General features: G+C 36.5%; 1 protein-coding gene across 1 annotated transcript in view; it reads right to left on the reverse strand.

The window, feature by feature from the left end:
* ADGRV1 (adhesion G protein-coupled receptor V1) overlaps positions 1-25326 on the reverse strand; it is a 516573-nt gene extending 491247 nt beyond the window's left edge. Inside the window, exon 1 of the mRNA XM_045847901.1 lies at positions 25212-25326. Within this exon, the coding sequence (XP_045703857.1) occupies positions 25212-25233 (22 nt within the window). The 5' untranslated portion in view covers positions 25234-25326. The remainder of the gene's footprint in view (positions 1-25211) is intronic.

Genomic DNA, 25326 nt, shown 5'->3' on the forward strand with positions numbered 1-25326 from the left:
TCAGTACATAACTTTTGTGTAAAGACCATCTTAAAAAATAATATTTTGGAGCAATATGAATTCATTAAAGTCATTTATGAAGAATATTTATAGGCATGAGAAAATGTTTAAGGGTAAAAAGTAAGGAAAATACAATATTATATGCTGATAATTTTTTTATTTTTAGAAAATTAAAAGTAAACATATGAGTATCCATTTTTTCAAGAAATAGTAGCTAAATAAGTATATAACATGGCTGCACATGTCTTCTATTACAGCGAGGTGGCATTAGAGTACATTATTCCACTCTAAAAGTGGATGAGGCCACTTGTAAGATTCCAGATAGCTCAAATTCTTCACTATTCCTCCCCTGAGGGTGCAATCTAATTCCTCTCCCATTAACCCAGGGCTTTACTGATTTGCTTGGCCAATAATATGCAGCAGAAACATATGTGATATTCTGGGTCTTCTGAAGCTAGGTCATAAGAAGTTTTGAAGCTTCTGCCCAGTCCTCTTGGAACACTTGCCCCAACAGCAGCCAATTGTGACACAGATTTCTACTACCTTGAGACCACCATGCTTTAAGGAAGTCCATGCTAGCTATGGAAAGACACATGTAATATCCAGACATAGCATCACAACTCAGGCACCAGATATATGACTGATTAAACATCACGTGATTTCATCATCAGCCACTGTCTGGCTGCAATTCAATGATAGATACCAAGCAAGAACCCAGCTAAGCCCTGCATACTCCAGAACTGTAAGAGGTCATCATAAATTAATTTCAGCCACTAAGTTTTGGTATGGTTTATTTATGCAGCAAAAATAATTTGAACATCTCTCTTCATGATCCCTACATTTTAATATACATTAATTCCTCAAATATAATGTCATTTCAATCCTTATGACATAACTATTTAAAATAATGAAGACTATCACATTATAAAACATCACAGATTTTAAATGAATTATATGATTTAATGTTAATCTAAAATACTTTACATAAAAAATAAATATTAAACACACATACATTTCTGTATGCAAGTAAGTAGACACATAAAAAAGAACTACAGGAACGGTGGTCAACCTTAGAGAAGTTTCACGTGATTTTGCTCTTTATTTGTGCTTTTCTACATTTTTCCATACTTTCTGCATTGAATATGTTTTACTTCAGTTATTTCTGATGCTGTTTTTGAAAAGCAAAATACCAAGAATTAATACTCCGAAGCTAAGCTCTAAAACTAAAATTATTTAACACCCTCATTCTAACACCTGAATTGTGTATATAAACCCCCCAGGTTAATCATAACTAAAAAGTTACAACCTTATAATTAGAATTATATGAATATATTCCCAACCCATAACCAAAATAGGGAACTTCTGGATATGTTTAGTACCCAAGTGTTTTTATAAAACAAAAAGGCAGAAATATAATTATCAAAAAAGAATACAGACAAATCTTTCATCATCTTCATACTTTACCCAAGCTGTTTTCTTCCTTAACCTCCAGTCCCCAGCATCTTCTTTCAACCACAACACATTACTTTAGAGCACACAGTACCCCCCACACATGTTATTTCACATCCTCCTATGAAATCCTTTATACCCAAAACATACCTCTGAAGAAAATTCACAAATGAAAAGGAAGCCTTTAATAGAATTCATTGTGTGCATCAACTATTATATCTTTCATCTCCTGACTTTACCTGATAAGATCTGGTGTCATAAATTGAAATACGAAGAGTCTTTTTCTAAGAAGGCAATATCATCCTCAGACTTGCTTCTTGTACCATTTTGCCTTTGATCAATGTGTCCAAGGTACAAAATACTTTGAAGTTATACCACTCACTCTGCCCTCACTGTCTATCATGTTGATTGTCCCTTCTTTCAATATGAAATTTAGGCTAATGAATTAGCTTTAAAAAAGATATCTGTATCATTTTTCTTTGTATTTTTTACAAGTCATGAAAGACAATTCATTTTTGTTTATTCTTTCTTTGTTTTATTCATTCTTATTCTTTGAACTTTAAATTTTACCTTGATCCTAATTTAAATACAGAGTTCCTTTCAAGTTTTGCAAAATCAACTGAGAAGGTTGAGGTTATTAAAAGGTAGTTAGCCTAAAAGTTTTTCAAAACTTGGCTTACTTGAATTTCTCTTCTATCTTGGACTTGCTTTTCATTATCAGACCATATGCCCTCTCACTCTAAATCACTCCCATTTCCCTAAATTCACCTACCTCCTATAATTCTTTAAATATTCACTCATGGCATAGGATAGACTAGAAACATAATACAAAAAGTGACTGAAAAGGCAAGTGACAGTCACTCCTTCTAGGGTCACTTTCTCATGTGGCTTCCTGACGCCACATTCATGTGAAGGCACCCTTCAGCCTCCTCTGCTAGATCCGTCTTCTTCCCAACCTCTACATAACAGAATATTCCAGTTCCCTGTCCCGACTTCTTCTCCATCTACACTCCCTCTCACGGTGATCGCATTCACCTCACTGCTTCAGCGTAGTCTTCCAAATTTACATCTCCAGCCACACTTGTCCACTAAATTCTAGACTCATATACCCAACAAACTATCTGATATCCTCAGGTATACATAATTTTAACCTAATTTTTATTTTCAGAATATGTAACATTTACATGAATGTAAGCTTAAACCTATACAACAAGGTATACTTAGAGAATTCTCACTTACATCCACCTATTCCTTTGCACCCCTTATCAGTAACCATTTTTACTAGCCCTTGATAGATGTCCCCAATGTTTCTTTTGCAAACATAACTATACATAGGCAAACAAACCAATACTGCAACTGTATATCAAGTGATAATATAATCAGACAAAATAATTATTTCTAGTGACTTTAAAACATAATATTTTCACTTTCTGCACCTACAATAAATTCTAGGGACAAATACAGCTACCAAGAAAGCTTATGCTTCATTTAGTATTCTTTTGTCAGTGGTAATATCAGTATAATTATGTTTCAATTAAATTTTTATTGTAGATTATCCATTTGAAAACATATTTTATGTTACAGAATATATATTTTAAGACTATACATATTGGAGGATAGAGCAAATAATAAGTAATTACATAAGAGAAAAGAGAAATAACAATAAAGTCAAAATATGTAAAGTCTCTGTAAGGTTAAATTTAAGTTGAAAATATCAGTTTCACCTCATGACTGTTTTCTCTGTAAACATACATACTTCCTGACTCTGTCCATTAAAATGGCTTAAAAGTAATGTCAACTCAGTTACAGTAAGCATCTGTAGTACCCAGATTTTTGTTTCTAAACACCATTCCCACTAAAAGGAACCAAGGCACATTAGAGAAATAACTGAAATCTAGGGAGGGAAATATGTAAAATGAACAAAACATCTTGTACGAGCAAAGAGACTATCAAAGATTAAAGGGACAATGTCAACAGGGCACAAGAACATGAAAGTGTTCTCACTGGTCAAATACAAAAATTTTTGTACACCTGAAAGGGTAATGATGGCAACTGTTTGAAACATAGTGAATATATAAATCTTGATGTTCATAAGAATATTAAAATAAGTAAATAGATAAATAAATAAATCTCATTAGTCATCACTGAAAGTAACTAGAACATCAACTCCTTCCTCTGAAATTAACATTTAACAGGGAGAAATTAAATATTTATCCTGTCCATCCTGGATAAACTCCTTTTCCAGGTAACCAAATAGCCTAGTTGTTAAGGAAAAAGTTGTTTCTTAAAGAATTCCATCTAATGTGGCCAAGGTGACAGAGCTAGAAAAGCATCTGTTTTCAACTCCCAATAAAATAATTTTTAAAAAGGTCATTCATGGGATGAAATAATTAAAAATTGACTCAAAATGGACTACAGACTTGGATATAAGACCTGACACCATAAAACTTTATAAGAAAAAAACACACGGGGTAAGCAACTTGACATATGGAGGGAATGATTTTTTTTGGATTTGACTCCAAAAGCAAAGGCAATAAAGGCAAAAATAAACAAGTGGGACTACTAAAAAGTTTCTGCACAGCCAAGAAAACTAACAACAAAATGAAAAGGCAACTTGCAGAATGGGGTAAAATATTTGTAAATCACATTATCCAATGAGTTAATATCCAAAATGCATAAAGAACCTGTTCAAATAACTCAATATCAAAAAAAAGTCTTTTAAGATGGGTACAAATGATCAGATAGCTTTGCTGGACAGAGTAATCTAGGTTGTAGGTCCCTGCTTTTCATTGCTTTGAATACTTCTTGCCAGTCCCTTCTAGTCTGTAAGGTTTCTTTTGAGAACACAGCTGACAGTTTTATGGGAACTCCTTTGCAGGTAACTTTCTACTTGTCTCCTGCTGTTTTTAAAATTCTCTCTTTATCTTTAACCTTTGGCATTTTAATTATGATGTGTCTTGGTGTGGTCTTCTTTGGGTCCATCTTGTTTGGGACTCTCTGTGCTTCCTGGACTTGTATACCTATTTCTTTCACCAAATTAGGGAAGCTTTCTTTCATTATTTTTCAAAATAAGTTTTCAATTTCTTGCTCTTTCCCTTCTCCTTCTGGCACCCCTATGATCAGATGTTGGTACAATTGAAGGTGTCCCAGAGACTGCTTAGCTTACCCTTGTTTATTTATTTTTATTTTTTATTTTTGCTTTTCAATTTGTTTTGTTATTTTAATTGGAGATTGAGTTACATGTATTGTGTTGTGGAACATTATTTATATATTTTGCATGCTTAATTAGTCATCCTAATGTCATTTATTTATAGTTTTAATATGACTTTACAAAAAGCAATGGTAACTGTTAGAGCCCCCCAACTTCCTCTCCTTTTTTTGTGATTTTTAAATTTTAATCATTGTTCAACTACAGTTTTCTCCCTTTTACTCCCATTCCAGCCCACCCACCCATCCCTCTCCACTTCCCTCCAATTACCACCCTCCCCTGGTTTTTGTCCATGTGTCCTTTAAATTTGTTCCTGTAAACCCTTCCTATTTTCCCCTGAAATTTCCTCTTCTCTCCCCTCTGGTCACTGTCAGCCTGTCCTCTGTTTCGGTGTCTTTGGCTATATTTTGTTTGTTTCTTTGTTTTGTTGATTAGGTTCCTGTTAAAGGTGAGATCATATGGTATTTGTCTTTCACTGCCTGGCTTGTTTCGCTTAGCATAATGCTTTCCAGCTCCATCCACACTGTTGCAAAGGGTAGGAGCTCCTTCTTTCTTTCTGCTGCATAGAATTCCATTGTGTAAATGTACCATAGTTTATTTTTTTTATTTTTATTCTTCTTGTTCTGGCTGAATGCTTTTTTTCTTCCTTATGCTCCAAATCATTGATTTGATTCACAGCTTCATCCCCTCCACTGTTGGGTTCCTGTAGATTTTTCTTTATTTCACTTAATGTAACCTTCATTTCTGTCTGGGTCTTTTTCATGCTGTTGATGTACCCAATGAGGTTTTTTGGCATCCTGATAAACAGTGTTTTGAACTCTTCATCTGATAGGTTGCTTATTTCCATTTACTTCTTCTTCTGGAATTTTGTTCTGTTCTTTCATTTGGGCCATATTTCTTTGTATCCTCATTTTGCCAGTCTCCCTGTGTTTGCGTCTATGCATTAGATAGAGCTGCTTTGACTCCGTCTTGGTAGCATGCCTGTTGTAGAGAAGTGCACCAGTAAGTTGGATAGGGTGGAGCCTCAGGTAACTTCCAGGATGGGGCAACCCATGTGAACCAGGTTTATGGAGTCTCTGGTGTTACAACTCTATGGCTCTGTGTGGGGAAGGGCTCAGAAAGGGGACAATGTTGTTGCCTTGCTTCTGGAGTTTGTCCTGAAGGAAGCTGTCTGCAGGCACTGTCCCTGATGCCAGACACTTCAGTTCCTCTGCATATGCAACTGATGCCCTTCCAGCTGCTGCCCTGGTGCTGGAACCCAGAGGGAATGAGTCTACATAAGTCCTAAGTCCATTGTGGGCCCTTTAAGAGAAGATACCTGAGAATCCTTCAGTTTCTTCTGCCACTTCAACCCCCACTGGTTTTTACAGCCAGAAGTTATGAGGACTTATCTTCCTGGCACTGGAACCTTGAGCTAGGTGATCTGTTGGGCTGGGATCCTTTGCTCCCAAGGTATCCTTTCTGGTTTTTGTCCACCACACATGGGTATGGTGGTGGACACTGCCCATTCAGTGTCCCGCATCTCTGCTTCTCCACCCTGCCCCCACCAATCTAGATGAATGTGACTTCTTTAATTTCTTGGTTGTCAGACTTCTGTACAGCATGATTTTTTTATGATTCTGTGTGATAGTTGTTTTGTAGTTTAATTGTAATTTTGCTACGGTTATGCAAAGTCATGTTTAACTATGCTTCCATCTTGACCAGAAGTCCTATGTTCCCTCTTCTTAAATATAAGCTCTGTGGCCACTTGACCATAGAATTCAGTGGAAGTGAATACTATACTAGCTTCCAGGCCCAAATTTTAAAATCTGGCAGCTTTCACTTCTTACCATGCCTGCCCTACCAAACACTACCCATGCTGCAGATACATGAGCAAAATAAGTGGTTATTTTAAGCCACTAAGGTTTACAGTGGTTGGTTATGGCTGAAAAATATATAATTTGGCACTCTAAGTAACAAAGTGCAAAATTAAACACAAAAATTGTTATTTTGCATTCTCTGGCTTTCAACGTTTCTATGTCTTTACGTTTTATGAGTCTTGTAAAGAACATTTCATTGAGTTCTGTATTTTTGGTCTTCTCTAATAATCTCTGTATTCTTCCTGAAAAGTTCAATTTCTATTCATTTATTATTATTAGTCTTACATTTAGATTTTCTGCCATCCTATTTTGTGATATGTGCAATATGCTTAAATAGTTTCATTTTTTCTTCTCTTGCTTCCCTTTTCTGTGCTCATACAGATTTATCTGTCTGTTCTTTAAGATTCCATTTTTGTCCTGTAAACTTTTTAAAAGTTTAAAGTTAATATCTTTACCTTACTGTTGAACAATAAAAGGGTCTTAGAATATTTAAATACAAACCATCTGTCACATAAACCCCATTATCATTATGATATATGTTTATGATATAAGCTATATCCTGTTTTATTTAACTTTCAATATTTAACATTGGAATTGGTCATGGAATTCCATGACTCATATTTTCTTCATTTATCCAAATGTTTTCTCTCTACTTAATCAACATTGCTTATGTCTTAGATCTTTCAGGGATCATTTTCTTCTTTCTCAAGTTGATAACAGGAAAATAGTACTAAAATGTTACTGTATCAATTACTAACATACAAAACAAACTTCAGGGCAAAAAATATTACTACATATAAAGACAGTGGTTATATATAAAATTGTAAATTTACCAGGCAATACATTTAAACATAGCTTCAAAACATGTAAAACAAAAATTGCTAGAACTCCAAAGAAAAGTGAGGAATTTAAATATCCACCCCTACCCCGTTCTCTCTCATCTATCAAGCACACAAAAATCCTGAAGGATATGGAAGACTTGATCTGACAGGCATGCTGAATATATTCCAAATAATCAGAGAATACAATGTACTTTTGAGCACATAGGAAAGCTTTCTAAAAACTGAAAACAGACAACAAATTCCAAAAGCGGATATCATAAGGTCCACATGTTCTGAATAAAATAAAATTCATTTAAAAATTAAAAATATCAAAATCCAAAAATAAAGCAGCATCTCCTGGAAATTTTAAACAACAAGCCCTACAAAAACTCATGGGTCAAAGCAGCAAACACAATGGAAATAGGACCCTGAATGATGTAAAACTCTATTTGAAAGGTCAGCAAAGACTTCCTCAAGGATATGATTATATTGGAAAATAAAAAGACTAAAGATCTCCCTGGCTGGTGTAGCTCAGTGAATAGGGTACTGGCCTGCGAACTGAAGGGTCATTGGTTCAATTCCCAGTCTAGTGCACATGCCTGGGTTGTGGACCAGGTCCCCAGTGCAGGGTGTGCAAGAGGCAACCACACACTGATGCTTCACTCCCTCTCTTTTTCCCTCCTTTCCCCTCTATATAAACAAATAAATAAATAAATAAATATTAATGTGCTAACAATAAAAAAAAGTCTACAAAAGTATAAAAAAAAACCACCTGTTAGGACCTAAAGCTTGAGCTCTAGCAGCTTCAATGTAAATTTAAATTCTCTTCAAGAATCTAGAGGAGAAAAAAGGAGCTAAGAAAGAAGGTATCCTTTAGGCACATTGTTCATCAATTATTTGCATTTCATGTGTGACAATAATTTGGATTTCACGTGGATTTCATGTGCTGTTAGCTAAGAGCAGCTAACTTTACTAAGTGCTAGATGCAGTTCTAAATGCTTTACCTGTGTTAACTCATTTGAACCTCATGGCAACCATTTGAAATATAAGATAGGCATTATTATTATGTTCATTTTCAGATAAAGAACCTAAAACAGATATTAAATATATTTGTCAAGATTATACCTTGGAAGTGCAAGAATTCTGTGGATTTTCAGAGCCAGATGTTGTGTAGACTCTTGCCAGCTCTGGTGTTCTGGACTGATGAGCCTGGTGTGGGTGGGGCTGAGACCCTTCATGTCTCCGGGGCCCCCAGCAGCTGAGATATCCCTCTGGATTCTAAACTGTCACATGTGACTGTGGGGCCAGCATGCCCCCACACAAGCCCCAGCTCTCCAGGTCCAGATTCCATGCTTTTAACTAAATACAGTAGGATTCCAGTCAAGATAGAAGAGTAGGTAGATGCTGCACTCACCTCCTCCCATGACCACATAAAAATTATAGCTAAATTATAAAGCAATCAACCTGGATAACCATCTGAAATAAGTCCTACAACAGAGAATAAAGAAGAAACCCATTGAGACTGGTAGGAGGAGCTCATACATGAAACATACTGGCCCCACAATCACATGTGGCAGTTCGGAATCCAGAGGGATATCTCAGCTGCCAAGGGCCCCCGAGAAGTGATGGGTCTCAGCCCCACCCACGCCAGGCTCATTAGCCCAGAACACCAGTGCTGGCAAGAGTCTACACAACATCTAGCTCTGAAAATCCATAGAATTCTGTCTGTCAGAGCAAGACAAAAAGCTGCTGGAAACCCAGGCATCCTGTTAAATGCCCAGTGCACAGACTCTCATCACAGACACTAGAACTGCGCTCCAGCAAAGGGACAGGCGCTTGAGAGAAACAAGGAGAAACTGTTGTGTGACTTCATGGCAAAGCCTGAAGGGAAGACCAGTAATGTTCACCAGGCTGCTGAAGATTCAGATTTGGCCATGCAAGGGAGGGCTTAACACAGGAAAGATAGTACCCATTGGCTTGGAAAGGTGGCTCCACATGGAGACAACAGTAGCCAAACAAAAGGAACCCAAAGAGGAGCACACCAAGACACATCATAATTAAAATGGCAAAGGTTAAAGTTAAAAAAAAAAAAACTATTAAAAGCAGCCAGAGAAAGACAGTTATTTGCAAGGGAGCTCCCATGAGACTGTTACCTACTTTCGCAACAGAAACTTTCCAGGTCAGAAGAGATTGGCAGAAAATATTCAAAGTGTTGAAAACAAGGACATAAAACCAAGACTACTTTACCCAGCAGGGTATCATTTAAAATTGAAGGAGAGATCAAGAGGTTCACAGACAAGAAAAACCTACAGGAGTTTCATCGCCACCAAACCAATATTACAAGAAATGTTGGAGACTTCTTAAAGATGAAGGATAACCAGAAAAAGAGAAACAAATAGAAATAATTAAATGGTGATAACTGCATACCTATCAGTTATTACATTAAATGTAAACTGCTTAAATGTTCCAATCAAAAGACAAAAGGTAGTTAAATGGATAAGAAAACAAAACTTATATATATGCTGTCTATAAGAGACCAACTTCAAATCAAAAGACACAAAGACTGAAAGTAAAAAAAAATAGAAAAACATATTTCATGCAAATAGGAATGAAAAGGCTGATATAGCAATATTTACAGACTTTAAAACAAAGGCTACAATAAGAGACAAAGGACATTCTATAATGATAAAAGAATCAACCCAACAATAGGATATAAACCTTAGAAACATTTTTGCACCCAACACAGAAGACCTAAATATACAAAGCAAATATTGACAGACATAAAAGGAGAGATTGGCAATAATACAGTCAAAGTAGGGAACTTAACACCCAATGACATCAGCGGATAGATCTTCTAGACAAGAAATCAACAAGGAAATAGCAGTCTTAAAAGAAATATCACATTGAATAGATTTAATTGATATTTTTTGAGCATTTCACCACCAAGCAGCAGAATATACATTCTTTTTATGTGCACATGGAACATTTTTAGGACAGACCACATGTCAGGCCACAAAACTAGTCTTAGTATATTTAAGAATATTGATTGATTAAGAAGAATCATCAAGCATCTTCTCTGACCACAATGGTATGAAACTAGCAATCAATTATAAGAAAAAAACAAGACACAAACACATGGAGGCGAAATAACATGTTACTAAACAGTGAATGGGTTAACAAAGAGTTCAAGGAAAACATTATAAGATACCTTGAGACAAATGAGAATGAAAACACCAAACACAAAATCTATTGAACACAGTGAAAGCAATACTAACAGGAATATTCATAGCATTACAGGCCAACCTCAAGAAACAAGAAAGAGCTCAAATAAACAATCTAACTTTACACTTAAAGGAACTAGAAAAAGAACAACAAATAAAACCAAAGTGAGTTAAAAAAGGATATTAGCCCTGGCTGGTGAAGCTCAGTGGATTGTGTGTGGGCCTATAAACCACAGGGTCTTTGGTTCAATTCCCAGTAAGGGCACATGTCTGGTTTTTGAGCCAGGTCCCCAGTAGGGGGCACAGGAGAGGCAACCACACATTGATGTTTCTCTCCCTCTCTTTCTCCTTCCCTTCCCCTCTTTCTAAAAATTAATCAATAAAATCTTTTTTTTAAAGAAAGGATAGTAATAAAGATCAGGGCAAAAATCAACAAAATAGAGTCTTAAAAAAATACAAAGGATCAATGAAACCAAGAGCTGCTTCTTTGAAAAGATAAACAGGGTTGATAAACCTTTAAACAAACTCATCAAAGAAAAGCAAGAGAGAACCAAAATAAATACAATCAAAAATGAAAAAGGAGAACAACTGACACCACACAAATACAAATAATTATGTAAAATATTACAAACAGGGGAGGACTGGGTGGGTGGGCTGGGATGGGAGTAAAAGATAGAAAATTGTATTTGAACAACAATTAAAGTAAAATTACAAAAAGAAAATATATTGAAAAATGAAACATTGAAAAACAATATTATAAACAACCATATGTCAAAAAATTGGACAATCTGGAAGAAATGGATAAATTCCTAGAAACAATCTGCCCAGACAGAAGTAAGAAGAAACAGAAAATCTGAACAGACCAATTACACCAACAAAATAGAATCAGTAATCAAAAAGTCCCAACAAACAAAATCCTGGACTTAACTGCTTCACGGATGAACTTTACCAAACATTCAAAGAAGAATTACCACTTATCCTTCTCAAACTATTCTAAAAAATGCAAGAGGAGTGAAGATTCTCAAGCTCATTTTACAAGACCAGTCATTATCCTGATTCCAAAACCAAAGACATTTTTTAAAAAGTATAGTTCAATATTCCTGATGAACAAAGGCGCAAAAATCCTCAACAAATATTAGCAAACCAAATGCAGCAATACATTAGAAAGACCATACACCACTATCAAGAGGAATTCATTTCTGGGATGCAAGGTTGGTATTAATATGTGCATACCAATTAACATGATACATCACATATACAGAGTAAAGGGTAAAAATCATATGATCATATCAATATATGCAGACAAAAGCATTTGGCAAAATCCAGCACCCATTTATGATAAAAACTCTCAGCCAACTGGAAATAGAGGGAACATATCTGAAAATAATAAAGGCCACATAGGACAAACCCATAGTTAATATCATATTCAATGAGGAAAAGCAAAAAGAATTTCCCTTAAGATCAGGAACAAGACAAGGATGTCCACTTCTTATTTTACCATTCTTATTTAACATAGTACTAGAAGGCCTAGTCACAGAAATCAGATAAGAAGAAATAAAAGGCATCCAAATTGAAAAGGAATAAAACTGTCACTGTTTACAGATGACATAATACTACATGTAAAGGATTTCACTATAAAACTATTTCAACTGATAAATGTATTCAGTAAAGTAGCAGGATACAGAATAAATATCCAGAACTCAGTTTCATTTTTATCCACCAATAATGAACTATCAGAAAGAGAAACTAAGAAAACAGTCCCATTTTCAACTACATCAAAAATAAAATAAAATACCTAGGCATAAATTTAAGCAAGGAGGTAAAATACCTGTGCTCAGAAAATTCAAAGACATTGGAAAAAAACTAAAGAAGACAAAAATAAATGGAAGTATATACAAACCATGCTCATGAATAGGAAAAATTACATCACTGAAATGTCCATACTATCCAAAACAATCTATAGATTCAACACAATCCTTATGAAAGTACCAATATCATTCTCCACAGAACTAGAATGAATAATGCAAAAATTTATATGGATGAGACCTCCAAAAGGCATAGTAATCTTGAGAAAGAAAAACAAAGTTGGAGGAATCATGCCACCTGATATCAAACTATCTGCAAGACTACAGTAACTAAAACAGCATGGTGCTGCAATAAAAACAGACACATAGTTCAAAGGCACATAGATCACAGAATAAAGAGCCCAGAAATAAATCCACTCTATATGGTCAATTAATCTATGACAAAAGAGGCAACAACATACAATGGCTTTAAGACAGTCTATCCAATAAACGGTGTTAAGAAAAAAACTGGACAGGTACATGGGAAAAAAAAGAACCTAGACCACTTTCTTACACCATATGCAGAATAAACTCAAAATGGATTAAACAATTAAATGTAAGACTCAAAACCATAAAACTCCTAGAAGAAAACATAAGCAATAAACTCTCTGATATTTGGCTGATACATCAACTCAAGCGAGGGAAACAAAAGAAATAATAAACAAATAGGACAACATCAAACTAAAAATATTTACACAGCAAAGAAAACCATCAACAAAAGAAAAGATAAGCTACTGAATGGGAGAACACATCTGCCCATGATACATCAAATATGGGGTTAATATCCAAAATTTATAAAGAACTCATACAACTCAACACAATTCAACACCAAAAAAGCAAACAATCCAGTTAAAAAATCAGCAAAGGACCTGAATAGACACTTCTCCAAACAGGACATACAGATGGCCAATAGACATATAAAAAGATGCTCAATGCCACTAATCATCAAAGAAACACGAATTAAAACCGCAATGTGATACCACCTTATACCTGTCAGAATGGCCATCATCAATAAACCAACAAACAAGTGATGGTGAGAATGTGGATAAAAAGGAACCCTCATGCACTGTTGGTAGGAATGCAGACTAGTTTAGCCACTGTGGACAGCAGTATGAAGATTCCTCAAATAATTAAAAATGAAACTTCCTTATGAACCCAGGAACTTGACTTCTAGGTATATATCTGAAAAATCCTGAAATACTAATTCAGAAGCATATATGCACCCCTATGGTCATTGCAGCATTGTCTGCAACAGCCAAGACTTGGAAACAATCCAAATACCCATCAATAGACAAGTGGATAAAAAAGCTGTACATATATACAATGGAATATTCTTTGACTATAAAGAGAATCAAATCTTGCATTTGTAACAGCATGGATGGACCTAGAGGGTATTAGCTAAGTGAAATGAGTCAAAGAAAGATAAATACCATATGATTTCACTTATATGTGCAATTTAAAGAACAAAATAAAGTAGCAAGCATAACAGAAACAGACTCATGTATACAGAGAACAAACTCAGGATTTCCAGATGGGTGTGGGATAGTGGGGGCTGAGTGAAAAGGTAAAGGGCTTAAGAAGTACAAATTGGTAGTTATAAAACAGTCATGGGAATGTAAAATATAGCATATGAAATACAGTTAATAATTTTGTAATAACTATGTATGGTGCCCAGTAGATACTAGAATTAACAGGATGATCACTTGATAAATTATATAATGGTCTAAACACTATGCTGTACACCTAAAACTAATACACAATGATATTGAATATCGATTATAATTGAAGAATTTTTACTTTTTTATTTATTGTTGTTCAATTACAGTTGTTACAGTGTCCCACCTTTTTCCCCAGTGCTCACCCCCTACCCCGCCCCCACCCCACTCCCACAGCCAATCCTGCCCACATTGTCCATGCCCATGAATCCTGATGTGGTCACTGGCCAGCAGTGTCCGAGGCATTGTGGATGAGACATGAGACAAATTCACACAGACTATTGAGTCCTGTGGAGGAAAAGGAATGGCACGGTCACTCTCTCAAGGGGAGAGTGCCCCACCCTTGCCTTGAGAAGCCTTTATTGCTTTTCTGGCCATATTACATTGAGGATGGTCCTTATTTACTATGCACAGGTTTGCTTTAGGTGGTTACCTTTTACAGAAAACAAAGGAGAGGATGCCACTAATCACATCACAAAAGAGGGATATTTGCAAATGCAAAGGGAAAAGTGGTTGAACTGGTCACACTCATCCTGGGAAGGCTTAGCATAGATTTTAGGAAGTTACTTTAAAGATATGCAGTAAATATTTGCTACCTCAATTCAGGGTGAGGGAGTTTTAGCAAAAAGCAAGTCTCAAGGTGGCCTAGGTACAATGCAGGCTTGATTCCCCACGGGAGAACCTATCCATGGGTATGGGTCCTATGCATTGGACCTCACTTTCCACTGGGCTTTCTGAGTGGGAGCTGGGCCCACGCCATGCAGAATGGTCTCCTATAGAGTCCTCTATTCATATTCCTTTGCATGACCTTTCCCCTTCTTTCCCCCATTATCTCCCTTCCCCTCCCTTTTGGTCACCGTCCATTTATTCTTTATTTCCAAGTCTCTGGTTCTATTTTGCTTACTTGTTTGTTTTGCTGATTATGTTCCACTTATAGGTGAGATCATATGGTATTTGTCTTTCACTGACTGGCTTATTTCACTTAGCATACTGCTCTCCAGTTCCATCTATGTTGTCACAAAGGACAGGAGTTCCTTCTTTCTTTCTGCTGCATAATATTCCATTTTATGAATGTACCATAGTTTCTTGATCCACTCATTTACTGATGGGCACTTAGGCTATTTCCAGCACTTGGCTATTGTAAATAACACTGCTATGAACATTGGGGTGCATAAATTCTTTTGAATTGGTTTTTAAAATCTAAATACATTACTATATTAATAATCTCTATTAACAAAGAAATCTTGCTAATAGTCATATAGGCAAAATAATTTTAAAAGGTCATTATATCTATATCTATACATTCTATCACATAAAAATGCTATTAAATGAAAAGTACACATATTTATTCTCTTTTCTCTTTTATCAAACAGCCTCTTGCTGGCAACACAGCCTACTGGATAGCATAGTCTAGTGAGTAGAACAACCCTATACCTAATACTTGATGATGCAATGAGACTGGACATATGTACAATTTCACACCCACAGTGATTTTCCATTTGCAAGGTAATTTGTTGTCAGTATAGATTTAATTGTGGCTGACATGATTTAATAAAAACAGAAGCCTAATCCTATCCATGGTCATATTCATCTCCTATGTTGAAAGAAGGGAGCCAGGGGAGGGAGGGAAAAGGTATTGGCTGCCTGGAAGAGTAGGGCAGGGATTTCTAAACATATGGTGCCATGAAATCATTGAGATTTTAAAATATCATTACAAATCACTATACCATCTAAACAAATGTTGAGGTCAGTAGCTATAATAAAATATGAACATAAAGGACACCAGTTCAGTGTGCTTTTCAAGTCCATGACAGAATGTGTCAGTACACAATCAATGAATAAATGGCCAACCCCCAATTAATATCACCATGAATATTAGAAATAAAAAGAGGATGATGTAAAATCCCCTGCAAGCTAAAACAGCTTCTGGAAATTACATTAATTATATAATTCCAAGGTCTCAAGTAGTAGACACAGTACTGACTTCGTCACCTAAAAACAGAAACAATTTCCAAAGTTGGCTGACTTTATCTAAAAAAGGTACTGAAAATTATGTAAAACGGCCATGCAATTATCAAATAGCTTTAGACTGTTATTCAAAGATTATCTCTAATTATTTATAATTTTGGTTAACAAATTTGTTTTAAAAAGTGAAGTCCTGTCTGAGGTTTGGAAATGTTTTTATTATAGTGAAGTTTTTCAAAGTAATGCTTACTGGATGAAACAGATTTACATGTGACTTTTTGATATGAATGGCTAGTCTAGGCTCATGCTTCATAACTTCCTAAATCCCATTAAACAAGCAACAGTTGGCTTCAGTAAGTCCCCAGCCCCTGTACCTCTTGCTAAGTGGCCCCAGGCCCAGTACTAGTAGCAGCCAGCATAGATTCACAGATTGGCTTCACCAGGGAACCTGCAAGCCCAGCACAAGTAGTAGCCATCTCAGATTGCTTTACAGCTCATGCTGGGTGGCCCTGGGCAGAACACAGGTGAGGTCTGACCTTCGCCTGCACTAACCAGGAAATCCCAGAGTGTGTGCACCCAGTAGACAGCTACAGACTACATCAGAATACCACCACCCTGCCCCTGCACAGCTGATCCACCAGGGATGGCAGAGGTTGGTGGTGAGTGGTCACAGCCAGTCCTTGCAACTGACTGGCTTAAGAAAACCCTTCCTCCCATTGATCTGCCAATAGCAATCAAGGCTCAACTACAAGAGGAGGGTATACTCAGCCCACACAAAGGGTGCTGCACCCTGAGTACACAGCTTGGGTGATAGGGGAGCCTGTGCACTGGACCCTGCAAGACACCTACTACATTAGGCCACACTACCAAGATAGTGAGTCACAGCAGCTCTACCTAATACATAGAAACAAACACAGGGAGGCTGCCAAAATGAGGAGACAAAGAAACGTGCCCCAAATGAAAGGACAGATCAAAACTCAAGAAAAATGTAGGAGACCGTTCTGCGTGGCGTGGGCCCACCTCCCACTCAGAGATGCACAGGACCCACGCCCACAGATAGGTTCTCCCACGGGGAATCAGGCCTGCAATGTGCCTAGGCCACTTTGAATCTTACTCTTGCTAAAAAAAGTCCTTCACCCTGAATTGAGGACATTTACTGCAAAGTAACTCCCTAAAATCCATGCTAAACCTTCCAAGGATGGGTGTAACCAGTTCAACCACTTTTGCCTTTTCATTTGCAAATATCCCTCTTCTGTGACGTGATTAGCAGCACTGGCTCCTTTGTTTTCTGTAAAAGGTAACCACCTAAAATGAACCTGTGCATAGTAAATGAGGACCATCAAGTAATGTGCCAGGAAAATAATAAAGGCCGGTCACGGCAAGGCCCAAGGCTTTTGCTCCCCTTGAGAGAAAAGCCATGCTATCCCTTTCCTCCACCACACTCCGTAGTCATGTAAATGTTTCATTTCATCCATAATGACGTGGACATTGCAGGCTGGTGTCTGCATCAGAAAAAGAGCTAAATGAAATGGAGATAAACAATCTATCAGATGCAGAGTTCAAAACACTGGTTATCAGGATGCTCAAGGAACTTAGTGAGGACCTCAGAAGCATAAAGAAGATCTTATCAGAAACAAAGTACATACTAATTAAAATGAAGAACAATTTTCAGGGAAACAAAAATAGGGCAGATGAAGCCAAGAATCAAATCAATGATTTGGAACATGAGGAAACAAAAACAATGAATCAGAACAAGAAGAAAAGAATTAAAAAAAAACAGAAGGATAATGTAAGCAGTCTCTGGGACAACTTCAAGTGTTCTAACATTCATATCAGAGGGGTTCCAGAAGGAGAAAAGAGCAAGCAACAAATTGGAAATCTATTTGATAAAATAATGAAAGAAAACTTACCTAATTTGGTAAAATAAATAGATATGCAAGTCCAGGAAGCACAGAGAGTCCCAAACAAGATAGTTGCAAAGAGGCCCAGTCCAAGACACATCGTAATTAAAATGCCAAAAGTTAAAGATAAATAATCTTAAATGCAGCAAGAGAAAAGCAGTTAGTTACCTACAGGGTGGGGTCCCCATAAGACTGTCATCTGACAGTTTCTTTGGATTCTCAAAGAAACTTTTCAGGCTAGAAGGGACTGGCAACAAATATTCAAAGTCATGAAAAGCAGGGACCTACAGCCAAGACTACTCTACCCAGCAAAGCTATCATTTAGAATCCAGTGACAGATAAAAGAGCTTCCCAGACAAGAAAAAACTAAAGGAGTCCATCATCACCAAACCATTATTATATGAAATGTTAAAGGGACTTATTTAAGAAAAAGAAGAAGATCAAAACTATGAACACTGAGATGGCAAAAAACACATGTCTATCAAAATTGAATCTAAAAATTAAAACTAAGCAAAAAGAAAAACAAGATAAATCATGGATATTGAAAGCATTTTGATGGTTGCCAGATGGGAGGGCGGTGTAGGGGAATGGGTAAAGAGGTGAAGGGATTAAGAAGTACAAATCAGTAGTCACAGAATAGCTACAGTGATGTAAAGTACAGTATAGGAAATGGAGTAGGCAAAGAACTTATATGCATGACCCATGAAGATGAACAATGGTGGGGGGATTGCCTCAGGGAGTAAGGGATGCTGGTTAGAGGGGGGTAAATGGGGAAAATTTGGGACAAGTATAATAGCATAATCAATAAAATATAATTAAAATAAATAAATGCATCCTTCCTCTTTTATCTACCCTTCCTATTGATCCTGTAATTTCTTTCCTAGATATAGAACCAAGAGAATTAAAAACACAAAAACCTGCATAAAATATTCATAATAATAGTCTAAAAGTGGAAATAGACCAAATGTTCATAAACTGATGAATGAGTAAACAAAATATTTATATAAGGAGGTATTATTCAACCATAAAAAATAAAGTAGTGATACATGCTACAACCTAACGAACCTTGAAAACATTATGGTAAGTGAAAGAAGGTAGAAACAAAAGGCCATCTACTATATGATTCCATTTATATGAAATGTCCAGATCATGCACATCTGTAGGGACAGAAAGCAGATTTGTCGCCAGGGAAAGGGAGGTGGAGAAGGCATAGGGAGTGAAAGCTGATTGGTGATTTCTTTTTGCAGTGATAAAAATATTCTGGAACAGAGAGTGGTGACAGTTACACAACTTTGTAAATATATTAAATACCACTGAAAATCACTTTCAAAGATGGTACTTTTCTTTGCTAAGTGAATTATGTCTCATTTAAAAAAAAAATTAAAACTCACCCCATACTTGCAGCCATCTCTTTCTTTACTTTCAACAGTTCCAGTCAAGCTGATCTTAGGTATATCTGGGACAACTTATCTGGCTGACTGTTACCTCTGCTCCTTTGATCCTAGCTATTCCCCAGGGCCTTCTCTCTACCTCTCCCTACTTCTTCTCCTTCACCATTCTTCAAAGACCAGATCAAGTACCACTTTTCCCAAGAACACTTTCCATCCTTAGCTGACTAGTCTGCCAGAGGTCAGGTAAGCCTTCTTTGTTTCATTCATGCTCATCAATGCTATTAAACTTAGATGAATAATATACAAATCGTTCTAACTGTAGCTGCAGATATGGCTTCTTTTAATATCACAAATTGAAAGTATAGAAGGCAATGCAATTATTTTATATACAGGGTCCAGCACAAATAATGCCCCTTTTTTATTACAACATCTTTCATTACAAAATGATAAACATGTAATTCTGTAACATAACAATATCACACTCAAGTACACCATATGACATTTTAGGTGAAAAGTTCAAATTAAAACTATAAATTATTACACCCATATTATTACCCTACCAACCACACTCAAGCAGGCATTACTTCTGCTGAACCCTGTATATTCTCAAAACTACATTGTTCATTTGCAAGACTTGTATCTAAAATACCTCTCCATATTGTTCCTTCTTTCAATTAAGCATTTGAAAAATAAAAAATATATTATTTTACTTCCAAATAAATGCATAACTTTGTACAACTTTGTACAAATGTACAACTTTGAAAAACATTGTTGCTTGAGAGATGAGCTAAACTGAATTACTGCCCCATGGATTAAAGGATAATGTCATTCCAATTATTCTGACAAAAGGATTATAACATACAGTGGTTCCTTTAAAGGTGTCTAAGTGTATACATGAAGTACATTAATATTACATTATCAGAATTCATGACTAAAGAAGCTAACAAAATCTTATTTTCAATTAGCACACAAGTACAAACCCTTGAATTACTTCCACAATATGCCTGAGAGCACTTGTTCATTTGTTATAATACTTAAGAAAAAAATTATTCTCTTTTACATGTATTCCCCATAGAATTCTTTCTTGCAGAAAGAGAGCAAAGTCAATATAAATAATTAAGAATTGCTCCTTCTTGTTAATTTTGAGTGAGCTTAATTCCAATATATATATATATGCCTTCTGTTTATTGTGTATTCTGCATGCAGAAATAAACTATTAAGAGTGCCACACAATGCCTTTTTAAAGCTGCATTTTATTTGAAACTATTCTGTATCTTTCAACCTGTGCCACGTTTCAATAAGACTATTTAATAATTACAATCATCTCCTTATTAGCTTGGCATTTCATTTTCCTTGCTCTATGGCACCCTATAGTTGAAGGCAAGGAAAACTCTGTTGATTAGTTATTTAAGACCAGCAACAATAACTGTGCTGGAGAGAAGCCTACTTGGAGAGGATTACCTAAGAGCCAGAGCTCAACAGCCTCAGACAGAAAACTGCAAATTATAAACCCAAGTACTTTATTGCATGTAACCAAATTGGCTAGTTGAAATGCTAATTGCCTTTCAGCAAAACTAAAGGCAGACAGGGGACCTTGTGCTTCAAAGAATAAAATGCATTTTCACTCTACTTTGGCACTATTGTCTTCCTGAGAATCATTTGAAATCTATTCATAAAGGTAGCTCATTCCCTAACCCTTAAAATGTGGGAAATTTATGTAGCCCCTACCGGCACCTCCAATGTGCTGATGTGCCAAGATGTGAACAGATGGTTGGATTTAAGCCCTGTTAAGCCCCTAATAAAGTTAAAGCATGAAAGAATTCTATGCCCAAATATACAGTGCAAATTAAGAAAACGTGCCTAGGGAAAAGGAATTTTGAATAACAAATTTATGAAATTAAAATAATTTCTTTATAATAAAATCTTTAAAACATGAATATTTTCACTGTAATTACATTCAAATGCCTATGAAAGAGCTATCATTGCCTTTTTCAAAGAGACCCCAGCCTCTTTATACCTAGTGATTTTATATTGGTTCAAAACTCATTTATGAACAACTATTCCAACAGCAAATTCCCCCATTAATATGAAAGGAGGTCCATTCGGATTTATTAGAATCCTGAATAAATGAATGAGAAATGCCCTATTGGCATCCTGCTCTCATTTTGAGCTACAGCAGACTTATGCCTGACTGCACCAGAAAAGCCCATGACCACCTGCCCAGAGGCTGGGGGAGGGATTTGGTCTGGAACATTTTAAAGTGTCTAGTGTGTCACAATGGAATCAGAAAACACAGCCTTTGTCCTATTACTACCTCCTGTGTCCCAGCTCCACCCTTCTCCTCCTCTGCCACACCTCTATCAGGGCAACAGAGCACAGGTGCTGGCTTCCTGTGTGGCCTGACATCCTGGCTTATTGGGGAACCCCCCATACATATGCGCATGCCCCCTGTCCCCAAGCCCTGCCTTGTGAAGAAAAAAAAATAGACATGCAAACATGGGGAAATCAACTTTCTATACCACTTCACTGTGCCTGAGAGAAAGAGTCCACTTTATTAGCAGTATGTTTTCATTTTTTAGTAAATGTTTTTATTATATGAAGTTTGAGCTGCCTGGAAGTGAAAGAATACTAAAACTAAATAGAGCTTTAAACTGTAAATGGTTTCAATAAATAATTCAGCTCTCAGTCCGATTCAGCAAGAGTTAAAGGAAGAAAGATACCTCTCCAGCTGGATGTTTACCAAAACCTGACAGTGAAGTTCCTGATGATTTTCAATTTTTTTTCCCTGTACTATTTGAATTTCCTACGTGACTTTGTGTTATTTTTACAACCAGAAAAAAAGTTATTTCCAAGTCAGAGAGAGAGAGAGAGAGAAATACTCAGCTGTGTGTAATATTTAACTGTGTGACTTTTCCCACAAAATCAGGGAAATGTCCATTCATCTCTATGACAACACATTACATTTATAATCAAATCAAACAGTCATCATCTAAGGAGTGCAATATAAATTGTAAACTGTCTAATTGTTTTCTCCATGAGGTAAAAGTGGTGATGGCATAGTGCTTCCACTGAGCAGATGTTGGACCCTGTGCATAAAATAATGACTTGTCACAGATAAGCAGGCAGCAAAGCCATTATTCAATATATGAACCACTTTGTTAAATCCCAGAGATACTAGAGAAATATATAATACAGTCACTGTCCTCAAAGATTTTGTATCCTAATTGGGACAACTCTAGAATTTTCAATAAAAGTAGGACAGCTATACAAAAAGGGCAGGAGGCAGCATTTGGGTGAGTGGCAATAAATCAAACATTTAATGACCAAGTTAACCTGCTAATATACTTGTCACTTACTAGTTTATGGGACGGCATACATAACTAAAATCATGAATGGAAAAATAGAATATAAATAGGTCTCTTAATTTTTTTAGCTTTCAGTTTTCCCAAATATAAAATAAAGGGGTTGGTCTAATTTTGGCTCAAAGTCTCCTCCAGTGCTTAAGAATTTCAATGTTGTGTTCACAGCCTATGAATTTCTGAACAATAAAGGATCACACACTTAATCAAAGGCACAATTTATTTTCTTTGAGGGTCCAGCCAGTTTCTTTACCTACAAATCACAGTAATAGTGTTTGATGATTAAATATAAAGTTAGTCTATTTAAAAGGCCCAGTAGAATTCCTGGCAGAGTGGACATTCAGTAAGTGAGGCATACTATTATCATTTATCGTGGGAATATGAACAAAAGAGTTTAGTCACAGCTAATTCTGCTGTGACTCCTCATTTTCTTTGGGTGTAGCTGTGGCAAGGGCACCTCTAAGCAGAAAGCTATCCGAAATACTTTTGCTTGACATTAGCCTCTGCCTTCCCACATTATTTGTTATAATTCTTTGTATTACAATAAAATCATTTGTATTCCAAATATATCTCATGTTACAATTTTCTGACAATGAATGCAATTGGCATTCAGTATCTGATCAATACATGTACAGCCTAAAACTACAATTGTTGTTCTGGCTGTGTAGCTCAGTTGGTTCGAGTGTGATCCAAATACACCAAAGTTGCGGGTTTGATCTCCAGTCAGGACACATACAAGAAGCAACCAATAAATGCACAAGTAAGTGGAACAATAAATCGATGCCTCTCTTAATCACTTTCTAAAAATCAATACATATTTTTAAAAAACTATAATTGTTATGAAAATATAATAAATGTTGACTGACAGATCACTTCTATATCTGATGATATCAAGATTCAGTGTTATTCCATAATTTACCTCCACTCCATTATGGACTTACATTTCAGTCTACAATTATTTCTCAGCTGGTGTTTACAGGTGGTTTCAGCCTTTAGTCATCACATTCAGTATAGTATAGATGCTCAGTGCACTCAGGGAAAAAACCCATGATCCAACTCTTACTAACTGAGGAATTTAGGATGAGGAGCGTAAACTTTCCACTCCTCAGAGTCATTATGTGTAAATTGGGATAATATTTAATTTACTATGGTGTTGTGTTAAATAAACTAATCTATGTAAAGCATTTCTCAGAATCCATTACACAGCAGGCATTCAATACAGGATGACGGCTGATGTCATTTATCAGGAAAATACCATGGAGATAGGATTCAGTCATAATTTTTTTTAGTGTATACATTTTGGTTACTTTTTTAAAGTTATAATCTTAGAACATATCATTTCTAGCCAAAATAAGTTTTTTCAATCACCTAGTCCAGTCCCTTCACTTTATAAATGAGGACACTAAAGGCCAGAGTATGGGTGTGTGTCCAAAGTCACTGTAAGTTAATAGCATATCTATGCATTTAATATATTTTATTATAACATGTTTTCAGAGTGTGTTTGGCAATCCCTTGTAGCCTAGGAAAGTGGCCCCCCAAAATTGCTGGTTTTCATTTGTATCCTGACTAGAACATCATTTCTTCTTCCCTTAATGCCTTTTCTTTTTTGTTGTTGTTCTTTCTAGCCTTTTAGATAAATGACACACAAAGGGGAGGAGAAAAGCACTTTAGTAAATTTAAGGTAATAACTCTTTAGCAAGAATGTTTAAATAACGATATATATTAGTTAAGCCAATTTTTTTAGCTTTATTCTAATTGTAAGTAACTATGCACCCTTAAGATCTGATATCAGTAATTTCTTTTAAAAAGTGTGCAGCTTATATATAAACACATTACACACACTTTCCAAAGGTTGTGAATTCTGTGAAATGTAAAGAGTTACTTTAAAACAAAAGTTACAGGGGGTTTTCTTTCCCCTGATGAATACTGCCATAATTGCTGTTCTAGTTTTAAGGGGGGAAATCAATTTTAAAATAGTTTAAGACATTAATTCCAAACCCCCTGAGATCAATAAATTTCACTCAAAGTATTTCGGCGCAGCGGTTATGTTGGAATATAAGACTCAAGTTTATCTCAACCTTCCCCTTATTATTACCTATGGCGCGCCGTTTAGGGTTAGCAATTTTCCAAGCAGACTTTTTAAAATTAAAGCTAGGGTTCGGGTTCCAAACAAAAGAAGAAAGGAAACTTTTTCCTCCGCTCACTCACTTCTTGCCTTCTTTGAGATTAAGCAGCCTTGGAAGGGGCGGGTGGCTGGAACGCCACGCTTTCCGCACAGCCGCAGCCGTGGAAAGAGTGGACGCTGGCAGCCCTGCCTCGTTAGCCGCAGCCCGCCGCGCCCGGGGCGCGCCTGCCTCCCGAACCCCTCTCCCACCTCCAGCAACAGGTGCGGTGAAGCGATCCCACGCCACTACTGAAGCTGCAGCGCTCTCCTGGGGCATCGGGATGCTGGCGGCACACTTCTCTGTCAAAGCCTACCTGGCCCCGGGGATACCGACATCCGAGCGCTCTCTGAGGTCCCCGGTGGTTCTCCCTTCACACACCCTTGCTCTTTCCCTTGCTTGTGTCCCCACGCTGCGCAGGGGTTACTTAT

The sequence above is a fragment of the Phyllostomus hastatus genome, unplaced genomic scaffold (genome assembly GCF_019186645.2).
Source record: "Phyllostomus hastatus isolate PE091 unplaced genomic scaffold, TTU_PhHast_1.1 phas_contig_58, whole genome shotgun sequence".
NCBI classification, from domain to species: Eukaryota; Metazoa; Chordata; class Mammalia; order Chiroptera; family Phyllostomidae; genus Phyllostomus; species Phyllostomus hastatus.